The sequence below is a fragment of the Harmonia axyridis genome, chromosome 3 (assembly GCF_914767665.1).
Source record: "Harmonia axyridis chromosome 3, icHarAxyr1.1, whole genome shotgun sequence".
In the NCBI taxonomy this organism is placed as follows: domain Eukaryota; kingdom Metazoa; phylum Arthropoda; class Insecta; order Coleoptera; family Coccinellidae; genus Harmonia; species Harmonia axyridis.
In genome coordinates this window covers 27,241,493-27,261,168 of record NC_059503.1, presented here as the reverse complement: position 1 = coordinate 27,261,168, position 19,676 = coordinate 27,241,493, and the positions used below count along the sequence as shown (strand labels likewise).

The following is a 19,676-nucleotide window of genomic DNA, read 5'->3' as shown; positions in this document are numbered from 1 at the left end:
GAATCTCTAATTTTCCTTCGTAACTCCAATTAGAAACACCTAGTATAAGATAATAACAATCGAATTGGTAATGAAAACATTATTTCGAGTAATTTGTTTCAAACTTCGTTATCAAACCTCTTCTTCCCACATTACAGATATGACTCGTTGTCGTCAAAATATTTTTTTCGATTACTCCCCCCCCCCTCAAGAAAAAAAAAGAAAGATCTTCGCCCTTGTATCCATCGCAATCTCGCTATTGTTGTATATTCATCTCACTTCCTTTTTAAGAAGTAAACGGTCTAACCTACCTAGTAAACGGTCTGCGGCATGCCTAACGCACTTCCTTGTCTAGCGCTTCATCTACATTGGCGCGGCGAGAAATCGAGAATATTCCTACGCCTTTGAAGGCGGCTTTTAAAAATAGATTTGAGGCATGCCAATGCTGGAAGGCGAACTGCATTTATTCTGCACTATGCGGGAAATAGGGTTAGTTTTCGCTTTGTTGTTATTTGCTGTGCCTCGACTGTCTCGTGTATAATAAGTTTTTCTCCGTGTTAGTGTGAACTTTTTTCGATAAGATTTTGCTTTTTGTTAATCGACTTAATTACTACCACAATCATTTTTTTCTTGATAATAATGCTAGTACTCCTCGCCCCAATCGTGATCCTTGAAATCTTCTACATCCTATTTTGGCGTGGTTAATAGTGTTACTTTACCATAACAATACTACTGTTACTCTTAATTCTAGAGCCAGAATTGAGGATAGAACTCAACAGCATTGAAGATCCGGACTTACTCTGAAAATTTCAAGTTTCTAGATCTTCCGGTTCAGAGTTATTTTGTTTACGAGCGGCCGGATGACCAAACAGAATAGAATTTGAGCACAGAGCCAAACCTTATCGTTTAAAATCGCATTTTCGGTTCAAAATTCGAAAATTACAGACATCGTGACGAAATGATAGAGCGATCTACTCGGGGAAGGACCGATCGTGATAGCACTTATTGTCCTCAAAAATATAACTCACAGCTCAGTGCATTATTTGATTAGAGAGTTGTCTATTCAGATTTTTGGATTCGCCAATATTGACTTCATACGGCCATTTCATTTTAAATTAAGGTCTAATCTATGATATTAACCATAGATATCAACATTATCTATGGATAAGACAAACCTAAGATGCATAGAATACCTGGTGTGTTTACTGATTCGATTTTGTTTCAGACTTTTCGAGAGACCCACCTGTTGCTTTGGTGGTGTGCTTCACCAGAGTGCTGTAAGGTGGCGCTCTTTAAAATTTTTCGAATTCCCGCATCTGCCTGGTGCCGTTTAAAAAGGAAATACTGATTTTAGACACTGCAAACATTCACAATAAATTACAATTCAGTTCATATCGAATTTGTACTCAAATGAATGGAATATAATGACAGACCATCATAGAATATAAAATATTATTGTTCTATACTCAAAGTTCACGACAAGAGCGTAGAAATAGGGGGATACTGGGGGTAATTACACGGTGCTCCTAAATTGGGGATACAAATGAAAATGACAGATTTCCGGATCATTTTAAGAAAAAAAGTCCTATAACATGAGTCCCCATACATTTTGTTTTGAGATACATGTGTTGAAGTTCAAGTTATTTTCTCGTATAACCTTCCCTTCACAAGATATTTAATATGAATTGGCCATAGATATTCCAGTTTAAAGTTTCCACTATGTGATATGCTAATTTTGAATGCAAATCTACAGGGTGATATATTTTCTGGAAGGATGCCTGCTTCCTTCCTCCAAATCTATATTTTGGTGAATGGCTGTTAGTTTAGAAAAATATAGAAAAAAAACTCTGGTCCTGTACTACACTTTTTGGTTTGTTATAGTTTTGTCGTATCTGCTATCGATTTCGAGAAAAATCTCTAGTAATCCTCAGGAAAATCCAAATTATTTTTAAGATCCAGCTAGTAAGCTCTAATGAATGCATTAATTATAAGTTTTGGTATTTATTTACCTAATCTGTAGCGAAGATTAATAAGTATTTGATAAACTGTACGACACACTAGAAACAACCTGTATATTGAAAGCAAAGCCTTTGTGGGCTCATATTCATGAAACTTTTTTTTCTCAAAATTATCCAAGTAATTTCTCATTTTCCTTCGTAACTCTTATTTGAGAACAAGGTAAGAATAACCGAATTAGTAACAACAAAAATTATTTCAAGTAATTTGGTTCAAACTTCATTATCAAACTTCTTTTTTTAACATTACAGATATGAATAAAAGTTGTCGTCAAAAATTTTTTTTTCGATTATCCCTCCCCAAGAAAAAAAGATCTACGCCCTTGGTTCACAAGAGTCGAGAATTGAGAGAAATGTCAAATGTAAACGATGTATGCGCCATCTGAAAAGCCCGCGATCCCTCGAAATCAAGTAGGTAAAAATCTCCCGTTTTGTCTGAAAGTTTTACAGGTATAAGTAGACACACCAGGTATTCTATGCATCTTAGACAAACCAATCTCGAAAAAATTTGTCATTTTGTCATAAAGTATTATTATGGTCTGTGAGATTTGTTTACTAACAAAAGAAACACGTTTATAATTTAAAATAATAGGTGAAAATGTCTGATTCCGATTCAGATGATAACAATGAAATCGAAAATGGACATATTCCACATTCTCACTTTAATCTTAACCAATCGTCCTCAGAAGATGATGGTAAATTGTAATTTAATGATCTAAAATTCGATGCTATAATTTATAATAATTTACAGATGCAGAAGAAGTGACCGGAGATTTTAACATTGAATTACCAACTTCTCATATGGTAAAATTTTGAATTATATATCCATATTCTTTTTTATATATGCAATTTTTTTAGTACTTAGGGAAATTAAAAGATTTAGGTGGTCATACTCTATTTGATGATGGAGAAACCTTGAATCTATTGGGAATAGATACAAATACCTTAGTTTTGCCAGGCTTCACTTTGCCTTTAACTTTTGATAACCCCAATGAAGGAATTGTGATGCAAGATTATTTGAAGAAAAGCAAAGTCTTTGTTCTTCTCTGCGCACAGTAAGTTGGTATATTGCTTATAGATTTACCACCTTTTCTCAAGTTACTCGAACCCTTCAGAATTCTTCAAGTATGGAGTCACAATGGAGGCTGTTGAAACAAGTATTAGAGATGGCATTTTATCTTTAAAAGCTAGGGGAAGGCAACGTTGTCAAATTTTGTCTGATATTAGAAGAGAAGAAGATGAAGAAGATAGAGAAGAAAGGATTCATACTGTTACAGTGAAAATTCTGCCAGAACATAAAATTATATCACCTTTTGTAGATTCACAACTTTATACATTGAAATTGAAAAAGCCATTACTTTGTGAGGGTACTGATGATATGAAAAAGGCTAGAAAATATAGGAGGTGAGTGCCCTTCCTTATATATATTTTGAATATGTGGTTTCTTCTTCCAATTGCCATAAATATTCCATTGATTGCTGTGAATATTTATATGTGCTTTTTTTCAAGGTACCACTCAGCACAATACACATTTCCCCACTGGTTGTATGAAGAGTATGAAGTTTGCTTTATCGTACAGAAAATGTTAGCAGGTTTGAAGAAATATTTTAATATGGAGTTTGTGCCAAAAGACCCAGTGATACTCTCATATTGGTTTATACAGAATTACCTTCTGCAATATGAGGAAAGGTTGCGACTTTTGCAGGAGAACACAGTATTATCAAGGTTGAGGTTAGAAGTACAATATTTGAAGAAAGTAAGTACTTTTAGAGGAGTTACTGAAAGGACAATATCTGAGAAAATTTTTTGTTATAGAGTAGATTGATGTTATGCAACCATTGCACTATGACTATTGCAGATCAACAGGATATTATTGTTCTCTCTAAGGATGGAATTCAAAATAACTTTGTGAATCCAGGTGAGTATTTTGTAATAATTCAATTCACTGCAATTTTAATACTATGGTGCTTTTTAGGTGGTCATGTTTATGAAACTGTTACAGTCAGTTATGCTAAGAATTACATATTAACAGGCAAACCTTCAAAAAAATTTTCCTGGTTTCCCGGGTGAGTTATAACATTCTTGAAAATGTTTATAATTTCCTAAACTCGAACTTTTTCAGTTATGCTTGGACTATATTACAATGTTGGCAGTGTAGAAATCATCTTGGTTGGAAGTTTACCTCAAATATATTGACCCCAAGAAATTTCTATGGTCTGGCTTTGAGTGGTGTTAATGTAGGATGTGATATCTGGAAAAATGCTCATGAAAATTCTCTAATAGGTAGATACCTAAATACTAATGGCCAATATGTAGATGAGAATGGTGAATTCATAGATTATCTAAATGATGAATTATTTAACTGAACTTGGGTCATTCTTCTATTATAACTGTGTTTTTGTCAATAGTGTAGAGGAATGTAAACCAAATAATACATTTTACCCATTGTGAATAATTATATTATCAGTAAACTGAAGAAATTTTAGCTGAAACTTTATTTTACATTAAACTGATAATTATTAAATGATAATGAGATAAATTCGTCTTAAATGATACACATATTCCCTCAATGAACTAAACAATAGAAAGAATAAATAAAAATTGAAACATTTTATGTTTTTGATATGATGGTTATTCTTTAAGGTTCAGTATGGAAACAAACTATGTTCCTAAAGATACAATATTATCAAAAACATTTATACTAGCAAAACTGACTTGAAGAACAAGTCCAAGATGCACACTGATTTCCTGGATCAGATAGTCATCTTTTGTTTTTAAAGCGGCGTGGTTGCAATGCATCAAGACAGTTTTCCTGTGCTCTGGCCCAGTTGAGTAGTTGGAACTTTTCACGTCTATTCTCAGTCCTCTCACATCTCTTCTTTGGATTATTTCATATAACAAATCTAGCAAACTTTTCGCAATTCTGTGAACTTTTTGTTTGTAAGTCATGGCAGAAGTAGACATTGAAGCCCTAAGCATTCTCATCTGAAAGTAATTAAAACCTATACTCAGTTTCGTGTAAAGGATGAAAAATGCCCCAACCTTGTTTTTTACATATTGATTGGATGAACCCAGTAAATTCTGTTTTCTTCTTTCGTAGAAAAGTTTCAAGTAAGAAAGTTTGAGCGGTGACTTTGTAGTATCATTGCAATGCAGAAAACCGTGTCATGTTAGTGTGAAGCAAGCCTTAAGGGTTCCGAAAATATGGCTGTTCGGAATTTGTTTTTCCTGTTAATTTCAAAACTACCAAACCGGTCAAAATGAAATTTGGATTAAGATCTAGGACAATTTCATGTTTCATGCCGATCGCATGATTAGAAAAAAAATTCAAGAATAAATTTTCAAAAACTAGAAATTTTTTTTTTTGTTGAGATTATTCACGATAAAATAGGAACTAATAAACCATTGCGTATAGTTTGTAACGTGTTTCAAATTCTAAAGAATTATTTGTTCAGTAAAAGTATTTTGAATGGTGGAAAAATTAAATTGTTGGTGAATGGCAAAAATAGATTCAATTTGATTGGAAGACTATTTTTTAATATACAGTAACAAATATAAATACAGCAGTTGATAATTACAATAAATAAATTGTATTCATCAATATTAGAAATTACTTAATCATAAAAATCATTGGCACAATATCATTTTTCTTTCACTATTCCTAAAATCCAGTTCAAAATACAAAAATAAATTCCTCATTTTAACAAAAGAATCAAGTGTCCAAAAATTTCCAACAACTTTTCCGCTAGATTCTGACTTATTTACAACCAGTAGAAAAAATTGTCTATATGTACACTGTAACCTATATTTTGAACTTCACAGTATTTGTTCTTTCTTGGGATAAACTCATAGTATCTAGAATCACTGAAAAAATTCACGATTGATTATGACCCTTATTCGATCGGCCCCCAACTTGATTCCTCCTAAATTGGTTTCTATTGCCTGGATTCCTCCCAAAATTGCCTCTTCCTCTCCGTCTCTCCCTATTTATGAAGTTTCCTCCCCTTTCATTCCTTCCATGGTTGCCGCCGCGGAAGTTACTTTGATTGTTGTCCGGGGGGTAATAATCATCATTCGGGTAGTTTTGGAAGCTACCTTGTCCAGGAGGAGGCTCGAAGTTGGAAAACTGCTGTGGGGGTCCATTACCAAGAAGTCCATTGTGATTTCTTGGGTCGAAATTTATAGGAAACTCTTGTTGGGGCATGTTAGGAATGCCGGGAGCAGCCCCTAAAAGACCAGGTTGTAAAACTCCCTGGCTCATTGAATTCATAATAGGGTTATTATTATGATTCATTATATTCGGATTCATCTGAGACATTGCGTTCATTTTGCTTATGTTTTGTAGGATGTTAGCTGCTACTCCAAAGTTAGTACCATGTCCTTGTGTCATGCCACTGGTTGCTCCACCAATACCTGGCAGCAAGTTCAAACTGGCTAAAATGCTATTAAGTATGGGATCATGAGAACCAGTCTGATCTGATCTTGACGCTAGTTCCTGATTTAGCATGACCTTCTGATTGCTAGTTAAACTCTGGTAGAAGGCTGAGCTCTGAAGGGTGCTCAATTGCTGTGTGTAATTCATTGACATGGAGTCAGAGGTTTGGTTCAGAGTTTTAACCTCTTCTGCTTTACGAAGTCGAGGATCTATACGAATATTGGTTGGGCGTTGTGGACTTTCCTGAAACGAATATTTTTTTGTGTTAACCCTTAATGATTACTTGAAAACAAGCAAATATTTCTTTGAGTTAAGTAAATTATTATATTACCTTAGGACTCATTGGTGTGTCTCTTTCTTCTGTATTTAGTCTGAATATCTTTCTCAATCTTGGATCTCCAGTTTTTTCAGCATCATCTAACGATAGTTTCAAACCTGAGTAGTCTGGTCTAGGAACATCTACTTCAATCACCTTCCACGTTATGGGAATATGGGCTCTGAAGCTCGCATCTATCTCTGTTGCGGGTGTATAGCTATCCATACCTTTGAAAGGGAGTCCCAAAGTTCTAAGATCCACGTCTGGTCTAGAAGAAGCTATGGAGGAAGAATTGATTGATCAACTTTATGCCTTGAGATGAATTTATTATTTTCTTTAATGATGTAAGTTCTGTTTAATGCCAAATGAAACTTCTGAATTTCTGATAGACTGTCTACATAAAAAGGTATGGTCACTTTAAGGTGAGATTCCTTGTCAAAAAAATAGGGTGGGGTCTTTCATATAAACTTTTTTTTTGAACCCCCCACTTTTTCTATATTCACATTTTTCAATAAGAAAATCAATTTTGGATAGACTGATCCACTTTTAATAAATAAGGGTGTAATTTTTTGCGAATATTCACGGTTTTTGATGAAAAAAAAAATTATCAACAGATGATAAGCCAGAGTTGTGGAAGCTGGAATTATTTTCGACCTTAAATTTATCCAATAGGTGGATGTCGAACAATATTTTTATTGAAAGCTGGTACAAATATAAAATAAATGTAACAAAAAAATATTAAATTAAAAACTACGGGCACCATCTTTAGGGAGCTGTAACTAAGCAGGAGTAAGTTAAAAAAAAAAAAGTTTATATGAAAAACCCACCTTATTTTTTGACAAGGAATCGCCCCCTCAATTTTTACGCAATTATTCATATACACTCTATATAGATATAGCTTTATTCCATTTCTATTCTTCTCGTAGTATTCAAATATTTTTTCCTATTCCTTTTTTTTATTGTAATTTTTCTTTTTGAAATCAGATGGTAACTAGTTTATGGCTAGAAAATTGTCGAAATTCTCACCTTTATAAGTCTCTGTAGCATCCTCATCTTCCATATTTAACCCCCCTTGTTCATAGATACTCATCTTTTCGGATTTTAAACCAGTTGGAGCTAAGAAGCCTCGTCTGGGGTCCCTTGGCGCCTCTGTGGCTTGATTCAGTTTAGGGTCCTGAGCTGTTCTAGGGTCGAAGAGCGTTCTAGGGGTCAGAGGAACTGCAGAATCAGTCATGCTCGAAGTAGGGCTACGAGAGGGGGAGTTAATAGTTGTCTGGCTTCTGGTCTGCCTGGGATCCCTTGAGACAGCTGTTTCTGGAGTCTTGGTAGACTGTGTAGACGGCAGAGAGCTCAGGGAACTCAACAGCTTGGTTATGTCGGCAGTTATATTGATTTTAGAGAGATCTCCAATCTTCTCCACCACCTCTTGAGGTTTTACCGCAAATGAGTTTATTGTTGGCACACTGAAGGTGATGAAAAATAATAGAATTAGCAGGATAATGGTTGACTATAATTTACGACACTTCAAAATAGCTTCAAATCTTCACTTACCTCGGAATGTCTAATACTGCCTCAGTCTTTTCTTCTTTTTGTTCAGCTGCCTCTCCTTCTTCATTGTCAACCTTGATGGTTAACCTATGCTCATCATCATCATCAGAATACCAATCTTCGTCATTGTTTTGGTCATCATCCTTGATGTCATCATATTCACTATTCATAAGAGGGGTATTTTCCCGTTGCTGGGATTGTATCCTTAGATAAAGCTGTCTATGCATCTTGGTCAAGTTTGACAGTATGTGTGAATCTGAAATAATATAACTTTAAGTTCTATAAACTTCATAAAGCTTTGATCCACAATTCAAATTAATGTTGAAAATATCAGGTGTGTGAATAAGTCTTTCCCGTTTTTTGTAAGAGATGGCGCCACCAATACTGTGCGAGTATTTAATGGTTACATATGTCATAATCAAAGCTTATTCATCTGTCAACAATTCCACACTAACACATTAGTTGAAATTTTTTCGCATCATAAATTTTTGAAATCGTGAAAATGTCGAAATTTGAGCCGAGTCGACGTCATTTGCGGGAAGTTTCACTTTATTGGTTCAATTTGAAGAAATCTGCTGCCGAGGCGCATCGGTTGCTTCAGGAAGCTTATGGAGAAGGTTGTGTCGATGATTCAAGTGTTCGCGGATGGTTTCGACGCTTCAAAAGTGGCGATTTCGACGTGGAAGACAAGGAGCGTTCCGGGCGGCCGCAAATCTTTGAAGATCAAGAATTGGCGACTTTGCTTGATGAAGATTCGTGTCAAACGCAAGAAGAACTTGCTGAAGCATTGGGAGTTGACCGAACAACCATTTCCAAGCGTTTGAAAGCCATGGGAATGATCCAAAAGCACGGAAATTGGGTGCCGTACGAACTGAAACTGAGAGACGTCGAACGGCGTTTTTTCACTTGCGAACAGCTGCTTCAGCGACATAAAAGAAAGGGTTTTCTGCATCGTATCGTGACTGGCGATGAAAAGTGGATCCGTTACGATAATCCGAAGCGAAGAAAATCATGGGGACTACCCAGCCACAATACTCCGACAGGCACGACAAAGTTATTTTGCAACATGACAATGCTCGCCCATTTGCCCCATTGCACAGCCGGTGAAAACATACTTAGAAACGCTCAAATGGGAAGTCCTACCCCACCCGCCGTATAGTCCAGACATTGCTCCGTCTGATTTCCATCTCTTCAGATCGATGACGCATGGCCTGGCTGACCAGCACTTCCATTCCTACGAGGTGGATGACTGGATAGAGGCCAAACCGGTCGAATTTTTTCGCAACGGGATTCGTATGTTGCCAGAAAGATGGGGAAAAGTTGTAGCTAGCGATGGCCAATACTTTCAATAATTCATTTGTAACCATTTTTTCACAATAAAGGCTCAAAATTTGAAAAAAAACGGGAAAGACTTATTCACACACCTGATATAATATGTGAACTCATTAATTTACCTGAATCAATTGTTTTACTCTCATCTGGCATGTTACTATCCTCTTTTTTTATCATAGATGGTGGAGGTCCTAACTGTCTTATGTCAACATCTTTACTACCCAAATAGGGTGAAGATTTGTTGTGTTCAATTTTACTATTTCCAGGGCCATCAAAAGTTGCTTGCAGTCTAATATCTACATCTGAGGCAAAGTTGGGCGCCAAATTTCTTATATCTATATCTCCAGAAGAACTTCTCAAAGAATTTGTATTAGCTTTAGAAAGATCTGAAGAGGCCAAAGAACAAGGTAAAGGTTGAGGTAGACTGCTCAAAGGATGTGGGGGAAGAGTCCTCATGTCTATATCCCCATTGCTATAAAAAAACATATTGACTTTGTTGAAATCGTATTTCCTCTAAATTTTATATCTTCCTGTTTCTACTAGTATTTATGCTTACCTGTTTATACGCATGTCTTGATCTTGACTGAAGTTGAAGGGACCCAAATTCATGGACAAATTTGGGGCTCTTTCTTTGGGTTCTGCAGCTTGCCACCTAGAAGGCTTGTTTCTACTAGATTTCTCCACATTTTTGGCTTTTGAATCTGAAACAAAAATAGAGCGATGCAAAATTGAATTGAATAGAAATAAATTTAGGAAGAAATAGAAGATATGGTGAGAAAAAAGCTACAACCACTGGCGAATTATGCCAACAGCGGCGATCTTATGACTAATTTCACATTGATGAGGTGCAAACTTGATAGTAGAGCAAGTGAAGAGAGTATAAGAGGCGTAGCTATTTTCTCAACCGGTCGGTAAATTATTAAACAAGTTACTAACCACTAGGTTCTTCATTCAATACAGCTGGGACGGGTACGTTTATGTCAAAAAGTGAGGGTATGGAATTATCTTCGACTGTTTCACTGTTGTTGTTTTCCTGTTCGTCTTGTTTGGACTCCATGTAAACGTTCATCAAATTTTTTTGCGTATTGTCCATCATGAGTAGCGTCTCTTCCCGACTTAGCCTAGGAAAACCTCCCAAAATGTCCCTGGGCGCGGTCTCAATATGTTTAAAAAGTATTTGTTTCAGTCCTACACAGAGAAAGCGCTAATTTAGACAACAGCCACACAAAGGGGAGATTTCGAATGTAGGATTAGTTATAAGGGTCAACCTATCGTCTGTCATATTTCATGCCTTTTTCACGAATCTCAATGTGGAAAAAATAACTACAACCTCTTCTCAAGCGGTGAAAGGTGAGCAGACGAAAGAGAAGGTGAGGTGAAAAATGAGTTAGGTTCAGTCACAAGCAAGACTTACCATCACTGAGAGGTTCTCCATGTGAGAACTTACACTTATCTCCCATGTTGCATGGAAGTCCCATGTGATAAAATTTACAAGGGAAATCTGAATGCATGTAGGAGCAGTTGTCTCCTTTCGCACAACAATCCATGAGGTAGAACTTGCATAATTCAAGCTTCATAGGTGGAACAGCTTCGTGAGAATAAATACAGTCATTCTGAAATCAAAGTTATTATTCATACCCATTCTTGCTTTGTTAATTTCTTTCCTTACCTTATTGCACTTGCCATTGAGATAAAATATACAGATCCCTTTAGAATCTGTGTTTGACTCAGCTTTGGTTTCACGATTCTTCTCCTTCTTGAAGTTCCTATCTCTGGTTTTGTTTTTGCTCTTATTCTTTTTGCCATCTCTTCTGCTCTCTCTTCTACCTCTATTTCCTTTGTCATCATGTTTTCCATGATCTGAGGCATATTCAGAATCATAAGATACCTCAGATCGAGGGCTTTTTTGCCTTTCATCCTTATCCAGTTTTGGGGCCTCAGGACTACCTCCTCGAATATTCAGCATTTCTTTCTCGTCCATCTCTTCTAATAAGGGAGAGTTGGGCTTATGATGTTTCCCCTGTGAAGTATATATTGAATGTTTTAGATGCACTAAGAATAAAATTTGATCATTTTCAAAATACATATACAGAATTTGAAAAAAAAAAAAAAAAATTAAACTAACACTATAATCTCCTTCCTTTTCTTTCCTTTTTCTTTTGCTTCCCCTACGATCTTCATCTTTATCCTCATCGCTTGTACCCCTATCTTTCTTCAAAATACTTGCCAAAGTTTTTTCCAATTTAATGGCAAAATCATCTGAAAAGTACCAAACATTCAGTTTCACAAAGACAACAAATATATATTGGGAAAGGAAATAATGAATTACCTTGAGGCTCAACATTTTGATGCTCTTTTCTCCTATTCCATTTCTCCCTTTCTCTTTCCATTCTCTCTTTCCTTCGTAAATGCAAAATGCTTTTTTCTGCTTCGGTCATGTGCCTAGTTTCTTTATCTTTGTGCCTTTTATCTCGCCTCTCCCTGGATCTGTCTCTAGGTCTATCTCTATCGACTTTTTCTGGTTTGTTTTCATCGCATTTAGCTGGTAAATTTTGAGGAGCTGCATTTTCAATAGGAGGTTGTTCCTCCATTACTTCATCATCATCCTCAATTTCCCCATCTTCTATTTCTCCGTCTTCTAAATCCTCCGAATTTTCAGGTTTAGATACGACGTTACTCGGTTCACTGAGAAAAAAAAATACCATTTAGAATTCACACTTTTTGGATGCCCCTTGTACAAGGTAAAAATTAAATCCCGTACGGCCCCGTATGTCGAATCAATTTCCTGTGTATCAATAACATTGTTATATCAATATGTTGTTTATAGGAGTGAATTTGAAGGATTGATATGTTTAATTAATTTTTTCAACTAGGTATAAACTGTTTATGAATATTGAAAATAGTGAACGAGATGCCTTTGTAAAAAATAAGTTAGGGCCAGATTTTCTATTCTGTTATTTCAGTACTGTATAAATTAACTGTTTTGGATAGATTTTTCATAAAAAATGCATTATTTCTTTGGAAAATATGCATTACGATAACTACGTCATAGTTTCGTTCCAAATTCCACCACCAGGTGTCTACACATGCATATCATGTAATTAATCAATAGTTTCAAGGACACGTGTTATCTGGCTTTCTCGAAACGACTTTTTATCGCTTTAAATACGTTGAATATTATAGCTCCAGTTCCAAAGTCCAAGAAGTGATAAGAATTTCCACCTAATTTAGGTGCTCCAACGGTAACATATTGTTGGATCATCAGTGAATTTTAGTCGCGAAGAAATTAGATAATGCGAAATTAAATAATTCATAGAATTACATAAGGAACGCTACAAAATATTCAGCTTTCACCTGTTAGTTAATCGAAAAAACTATAATAAATCTCAGAAAAGGGGCTATCTTCGAGAGAAATATTTTCGTGATGGCTCACTAATTCCTCAATAACGCATTTCAGCTAGAGGCCATCTTGCCCAACGTAATCAATATTTTACATGGATTACGAGCGACTGTGAAATATGCTAATATTAACTTTAGAATGATAATTTTACATTTGAGTGTCTAAAATTTTCTACTGATTAAGATGACATGGAAGCCTTTTACCTTTCTTCATTTTTCAACGTCATCTTTTGAGCGATGCGTCTATCCGAAAAAATATATTGGCTATATTAAGTGAACAGCTCTAATAAAGCCAAAACTGGTTCTTTAATAGGCTATTTCGACGATTGAATACTTATTTAGGCCAAAATTGATTTATTCAGATAGAACAACGCCCTAAAAATGACGGGACTGACATTGATCTGTAATTCTAATTTTTCACGTTAGTCTTCTTTACTGATCCCAAACCGTTAATATTAACATATTTCAGGTCTTGCAGATGGGCTATCTTGAATTGTCCTGGCGTTAAAAATTATGCAAACCTTTTTAAGTCACAGACAAGTGCCATTTTCAAAACCTAATAGTGTTTCACTATGCTGGATGTTGATATAGGTATCTAATGAAATGGCATGAAAGTAAATCACTCATTCACTAATTTAAATATCTGTCCTGATCTGTGTGTAGACAGATATGAGAATTTACGCATTTGTTCATATTAACCGACTGTTCTCTAAGGCGTTGAGACCACAAATGATGCTGACGACTCTCGGAGTTGGAAAGGAAACGTAATTTCGATATCAGATCGCACACAAACGAGATAGCCAATGACATCGTTCCTTTCATAACTCTCGACCAATCACGTGCTCAGGTAGTCAAAGTTCTATGACCTCTTTCCTACGCCAAGCTTGAACAAAAAGAAATTTTGTTATACCAGGTAGGGACCTACTTTCACATTCCTTTGCTTTGTATTGATGTATTGTAAGTCAAAGGCATAGTGAATTGTTGAATTCAGAAATATTCTCAGAATTTTCATATTACAATATTCATCATTTGCCGTTATAATGGTTTTTTAATATTTTTCTGGAATAATGTCTCTAGTGCTGTCATCTTTTGACTATTCCATTGAATGTTTATTGATCGCCCAATTTCTTATTATCAATTACAGAGTCCTTCATATGTAAATCCGGGATTAGGATGATCCCGATTTCAAAAATCCCGCAATTTCATGGTCGAGACTTCGATATCACGGAAATTCCTCTCTTTGTAAAACCTGTTTGAGGATTACTTCTTGTTGTCTTTAGTATTCGAATTGAATTCTCAACAATCAAGAAGACGAACAAGTTAAATTAATAAATTTATATAAATACATCAAATTTTCACTCGAAAAATTCGTATGAATTGATTCCTGGTGAGTACCATATATTTGGAGAAATTCAGAAACTCTGTTTTGGAACTTCCTACATACAATTGTTTGAGGGTCAATAAAAATATAGTGTTTGTTGAAATACGCGTTAATTAACCTTTAATTTCTTCGATGGAAACAACATTTTCCAGGCTTTGAAAATATAATGCAGAAATATATTATATATACATACATATTGTATATTATCGCATCGAGTGATCATTTTAATATCAAAAGTTAACACTCAAAAAAAAGTGAGCTTACGTGTCTACAAGGTGTTTCCTGATTACAGAGGTCATAATAAATTTCAATCTGATTATACGGCAAAAACAAAACAAGAATAAAATATGAGAGAGGCCTTTTTTTGAATTAATCTCAGATATTTTGTATTTTATTTATTTATGACATAACATAAAAATGAAATAGGTAAATTTAACCTATTGAATGAATGAATTGTGTCTGTACAAGACATGGATGAAACATTTAATTAATCAACAAAAAATGAGTGTAAACGGTGAAAAAAAATAACAGGACAATGCGCTTTTTCAATTTTTAAGGCAGTCTGTCTGTATATACGCTTTTCTCGAAATCCCAAGAACGGATTCTCTTGAATGTGGTATTCAAAATTAAATTGAAATTAACTGGGAGCGACATTTCGGAATTGAATCATTGAAGTCGTATTAAAGAAATCATATATCATTCATAAATAGACTTTCATACGTGGTCGTAGTCTGAGGATAAATAAATCATCTACCGAATACATATATGTTTTTGTAACATTTTGTTTGGCGTCTGATATAGGTATTTCCACTCAAGTACATACTTTGGAAATGAAACGACGTGACACATCTCTTGAGATTTTTTGGTACCAACCTTGTTACTGATTGAATAAGAGTTTACAAATCTGGAGTAAATCAAAGTGGATATTTTCATTTTTTCAAAATTGGTTTGATTTGGTAACTTGAATAATATATGGAAGTAAATATTATGCAGATTCCACAGTTTTTCAAAATTAAACACAATTCAAAAATTGAAAACATGCGAATATTTTGACCACATATAGTTCTCATTAGAGATCATCAGATTATATGCATTTCCATATTCAGGTAATTCTCTCCAGTACTGCACTATTATTTCACAAAAAATCTAGGGATGGTGGATATTTTTGTTGTATTCATCACAATAGCCTATTACCAAAAAGGTGCGCACGATGGGTTCATAAATTTATTTCCATAATATAATATGTATAATGATACAAGGACATTTTGCAGTATTCTTTTAACTAGATAATAGAACAGTACGCATGTTTATTTTGGCGATCATCACGAGGGATGTTCCGAATTTAAAAATATGGTAACCTAAATCTTATATATTTTTGATGCTATCCTACCTACTTTTTCTTCTAATTTTAGCCAAAATTCACATTTCAAGGCAATACAGTCCATGACTTCGATAGTTGTTCAGAGGCAATCTTATTTACCCAGAATTGAATGTATAAACATTTTAGCACTCATTTCTTTCATATATCTACCAGAATTAGAGAAATTGAAACCCAAAAGTCATTGGTTGTTTCTATTAATTTAATTAATAAAATCTGCCAATCTGATAGTTACCATTTTCAGATGTAACAAGATGCTAAATATTTGAGAATTATCAAATTCATCGGCATATTATCCAACTGACGATTTTGAAATAACCGTACTTATTATGACAAATGTATTTAACTTGCAATGTCGTGTACAGCCCATGCCTCTGCGACTATAATATTCATTACTTTAACTTTTTTATCAGAACGAACTACATGTATATGATTCTTCTTTATATATTTATTTTTTTCTTTCTGGACCTATTTATGTGATATATCCATTATTTCATAATAATGTGTATAATATTATAATAATTATTATAATAATAATGTGTATAATATTACGAATCCTTTCTCAACAAACTGCAATCGCATCTAGTTTTTCCAAAACAATAAAATATATTAATTCTTTAGGTTCTTTTCGATATATTGATGATATCAATGATACTAAATATTGGATGAATATCTTTCAAATAAACCACGAATGAACAGCCTACAAGAGAAATAAGTGGAGTAACAATGGTGACAATTTATTTAATTTTTTTGAAAAAACTAGATGCGATTACAATTTATTGAGTACGGATTCTTAATCTACACGCAAAAATTGAAAAATTTCATCTCGTCCAGAGCGTTATTATGTCTTAGTCTAAATAATTATCATTAATTATTTAGACTAAGACATAATAACGCTCTGGACGAGATGAAATTTTTCAATTTTTGCGTGTAGATTAAGAATCCGTACTCAATAAATTGTAATCGCATCTAGTTTTTTCAAAAAAATTAAATAAATTGTCACCATTGTTACTCCACTTATTTCTCTTGTAGGCTGTTCATTCGTGGTTTATTTGAAAGATATTCATCCAATATTTAGTATCATTGATATCATCAATATATCGAAAAGAACCTAAAGAATTAATATATTTTATTGTTTTGGAAAAACTAGATGCGATTGCAGTTTGTTGAGAAAGGATTCGTAATATTATACAGGTGCCCCAGAATTATGTTATTTCTTACTTAACTCTTATTATTAATGAAAACATGATTTTTATAATTTTTTTTTTTAATTATTATTTTGGGATTCTCATTTATATTTTACAAATTTTTCTCGCATATAATCCGCTCTTTACTACCCAAATTGCCGTTTATTTTTTAGGATAGGAAGAAGTTAACTCAATGATGTTGCTGACTGTGGTTCTTAGTCTTCTGACGTTAAATCTGGTATTTTCGCAAAAACCTTCTCCATGCCCCAATGTTCTTATATACCAGCCCAAAAATTCCGAAAAAAATAGATGGCATGCAGTAGTAAATCTGAGCTCCCGTGAGACTTTTAGGGGCATTTGGCTAGTTATAACCTTAGACAGGCCTGCAGAGTTACTTGGAGTAAGTAACATGTTGAACAGAATCCCAAGAAAAAGGTTTTTATAGCTATTTACTTTCTAGAACATTTTTGGCGATGTAACATCGACAAACAATAAGGAGTTTTTGATAAGAAGCAATAATTACGTATTAGAGGCTGGAAAAGTTAACCCCGTACGTTTCTTCGTGAAATTCAACGCAGCTAGCATTACACCAAGCGTTGAAGAGATAAATCTCAATGGTAGGACTATTTGCTCGACTAAGGTTGAACAAACGACTGTTAGGAACTCATCAAGTCCAATTTCAAACTCTTCCAATATAAGACCAAGCTCTCCGGATTCTAGACCTATTACGTCTCTATCAATAGGTTCCACAAGTAGGCCACTGACTGAATCAGAAAGACCTGATTCTGAAGATTTTGAGCTGGTGGAGCCAAGCAGGCCTAATAGACCATCAAGCTTCACTGAACCCTTGGAGGTAGTGAGACCTAATAGACCATCAGGTTACACTGATGATTTAGGCACAAATCTCCATGAACGACCTCCAGCATCAAATAACGGAGCTTCCAATATTTATGGTACAAACGTAAATAACTTTCAGAGACCATATGCACCTAATAGGTAAAAAGTAGCAATGAACTTTATGTTATTAAGACCTCTTATTATACTTAAGTCTAAATGAACTCAATTATTTTTTTCAGAGAAACAGAAGACTACAACCTCGGTAACAATCAAGGGTATGATTACAATTTATGAACCTAACATGTCTGAATGAAAATATCTTTTAGATCTTCTGGTTTATCTGTATCTCCACAGGATAACAATGATTTCTATCCTGGGGATTGGGGAATTGTGAATAAACCCCCTACCAATCCAGCATCCCTTCCAAATATTCAGAAGAATCTAAAGTGTGGTGTTGTGGCCACTCGACCTAGACCTCTAATTTCAAATGGTCAGGACACAGAACCTGGTAGGTTATACGTTCTTGCCTAAGAAGTAAAGATAAAAATTTAGTTCAAATAGTATTTTTCAAGATAAGTAAATAATTAAAGGGTTGTCTGATTTTAATAGGTCAATGGCCTTGGCATGTTGCTCTTTACCATTCAAAAGGAGTTCAATTGATGTACACTTGTGGTGGTACTCTCATTTCTACCAGTCACATTGTTACTGCAGCTCATTGTGTTACAAAACCTCGTACAAACAGACCAATTAATCCACAGAATATTGTGGCTTATCTTGGTGAGATAATATCAAATTCATGAGCAAGCTGCTTAGTTTAGAGTTCTTAATTTTCAGGAAAGTATAGTCTTAATAAATTTGGCTCTGAAATACAAGATAGGGATGTTGGAGATATATATGTTCATCCCCAGTACAACTATTCAGGTTATTACAATGACATAGCAATTCTAAGACTGGCTGAACCCATTGAATTTACTAATTATGTAAGACCTGTTTGTCTCTGGGGGGAGAATACTAATTTGAATAGGGTTGAAGGGAAACTTGGTAAGTTTTTAGTTGAGTAGGCTACTATAAAATTGGTTATCATATTCTCCATAACAGGTACTGTTGTGGGATGGGGCTTTAATGAGAATGGAATATTAACAACAACTCTTATGCAGTCTCAAATGCCAATTGTACCACTCAATGATTGTCTCTACTCGAATAGAGAGTTCTTCTCACAATTCACTTCAGATAAAAGTTTTTGTGCTGGCTTTAGAAATGGTGAGGATAATCATCTCCATATTTAACATGGTTATTTTAAAATTTTTTTTTGTAATTTTTAAATTACAATTATTTTAAAGGAACATCAGTGTGTAATGGAGACAGTGGAGGAGGAATGGTCTTTCCACGAATAGGTACAAGTGGTTCAAGTACTGTTTGGCAGATTAGAGGTCTAGTAAGTGTTGGGGTTGCATTTCAAGGCAAAGATATTTGTGATACATCCCAATATGTAGTATTTACAGATGTTGCTAAGCATCTTGATTGGATACAAGGAATTTTGAATCGCAATCCATAACTCTTAGATCTTCTTTCAATTCAATAACTATGCATTTCACTTATATAATTATTTTTACTTGCATGTCTGATGCGGTTTTTACTGGATTTATTTGTGATATTTTTTGAGTAGGTATAGTGTTATTTGTAATAAACTTTTTAAAACAACTTTACGAACTTTTCATTTCGTAATTATCCTAAACAGAAGCAAAGGAAGTTAATTTCGTGGTACAATTTCGGTTTAACTACAAATTCATACTTTTTAATGTGAAATTACATGTCTTCCTTTAAGTATCCTATTCATCAGAACTTTCCGACCTGATGGGGTTGAAATTC

General features: G+C 34.5%; 3 protein-coding genes across 4 annotated transcripts; 2 read left to right on the top strand and 1 right to left on the bottom strand.

Moving 5' to 3' along the window:
* Positions 1-2,490: 2,490 nt before the first annotated feature.
* Positions 2,491-4,479, top strand: LOC123675769 (protein cereblon). The gene is made up of 8 exons (XM_045611275.1): positions 2,491-2,689; positions 2,746-2,798; positions 2,853-3,049; positions 3,093-3,398; positions 3,504-3,750; positions 3,810-3,912; positions 3,970-4,060; positions 4,117-4,479. The coding sequence occupies exons 1-8, from the start codon at positions 2,593-2,595 to the stop codon at positions 4,358-4,360; spliced, it is 1,338 nt and encodes a 445-aa protein (XP_045467231.1). The 5' UTR covers positions 2,491-2,592; the 3' UTR covers positions 4,361-4,479.
* A 1,030-nt stretch (positions 4,480-5,509) lies between these two features.
* Positions 5,510-13,780, bottom strand: LOC123675764 (protein suppressor of sable). Of its 2 annotated transcripts, XM_045611265.1 has the most exons (12): positions 13,546-13,780; positions 11,955-12,310; positions 11,751-11,884; positions 11,295-11,645; positions 11,040-11,238; positions 10,562-10,813; positions 10,182-10,326; positions 9,748-10,097; positions 8,297-8,549; positions 7,772-8,208; positions 6,761-7,023; positions 5,510-6,672 (listed from the first exon to the last, which is right to left on the bottom strand). In XM_045611265.1, exons 1-12 carry the CDS (start codon positions 13,569-13,571, stop codon positions 5,869-5,871), a joined length of 3,570 nt encoding a protein of 1,189 aa, XP_045467221.1. In that variant the 5' UTR covers positions 13,572-13,780; the 3' UTR covers positions 5,510-5,868. The 2 variants fall into 2 exon arrangements, with proteins under 2 accessions (XP_045467221.1, XP_045467222.1); XM_045611266.1 differs by lacking the exon at positions 10,562-10,813.
* Positions 13,781-14,234: 454 nt separating this feature from the next.
* Positions 14,235-19,508, top strand: LOC123675766 (spermosin-like). Its single transcript, XM_045611270.1, has 9 exons — positions 14,235-14,411; positions 17,144-17,370; positions 17,431-17,966; positions 18,047-18,082; positions 18,134-18,315; positions 18,417-18,584; positions 18,642-18,848; positions 18,906-19,067; positions 19,148-19,508. Exons 2-9 carry the CDS (start codon positions 17,164-17,166, stop codon positions 19,360-19,362), a joined length of 1,713 nt encoding a protein of 570 aa, XP_045467226.1. The 5' UTR covers positions 14,235-14,411; positions 17,144-17,163; the 3' UTR covers positions 19,363-19,508.
* The last annotated feature ends 168 nt before the right edge of the window (positions 19,509-19,676 follow it).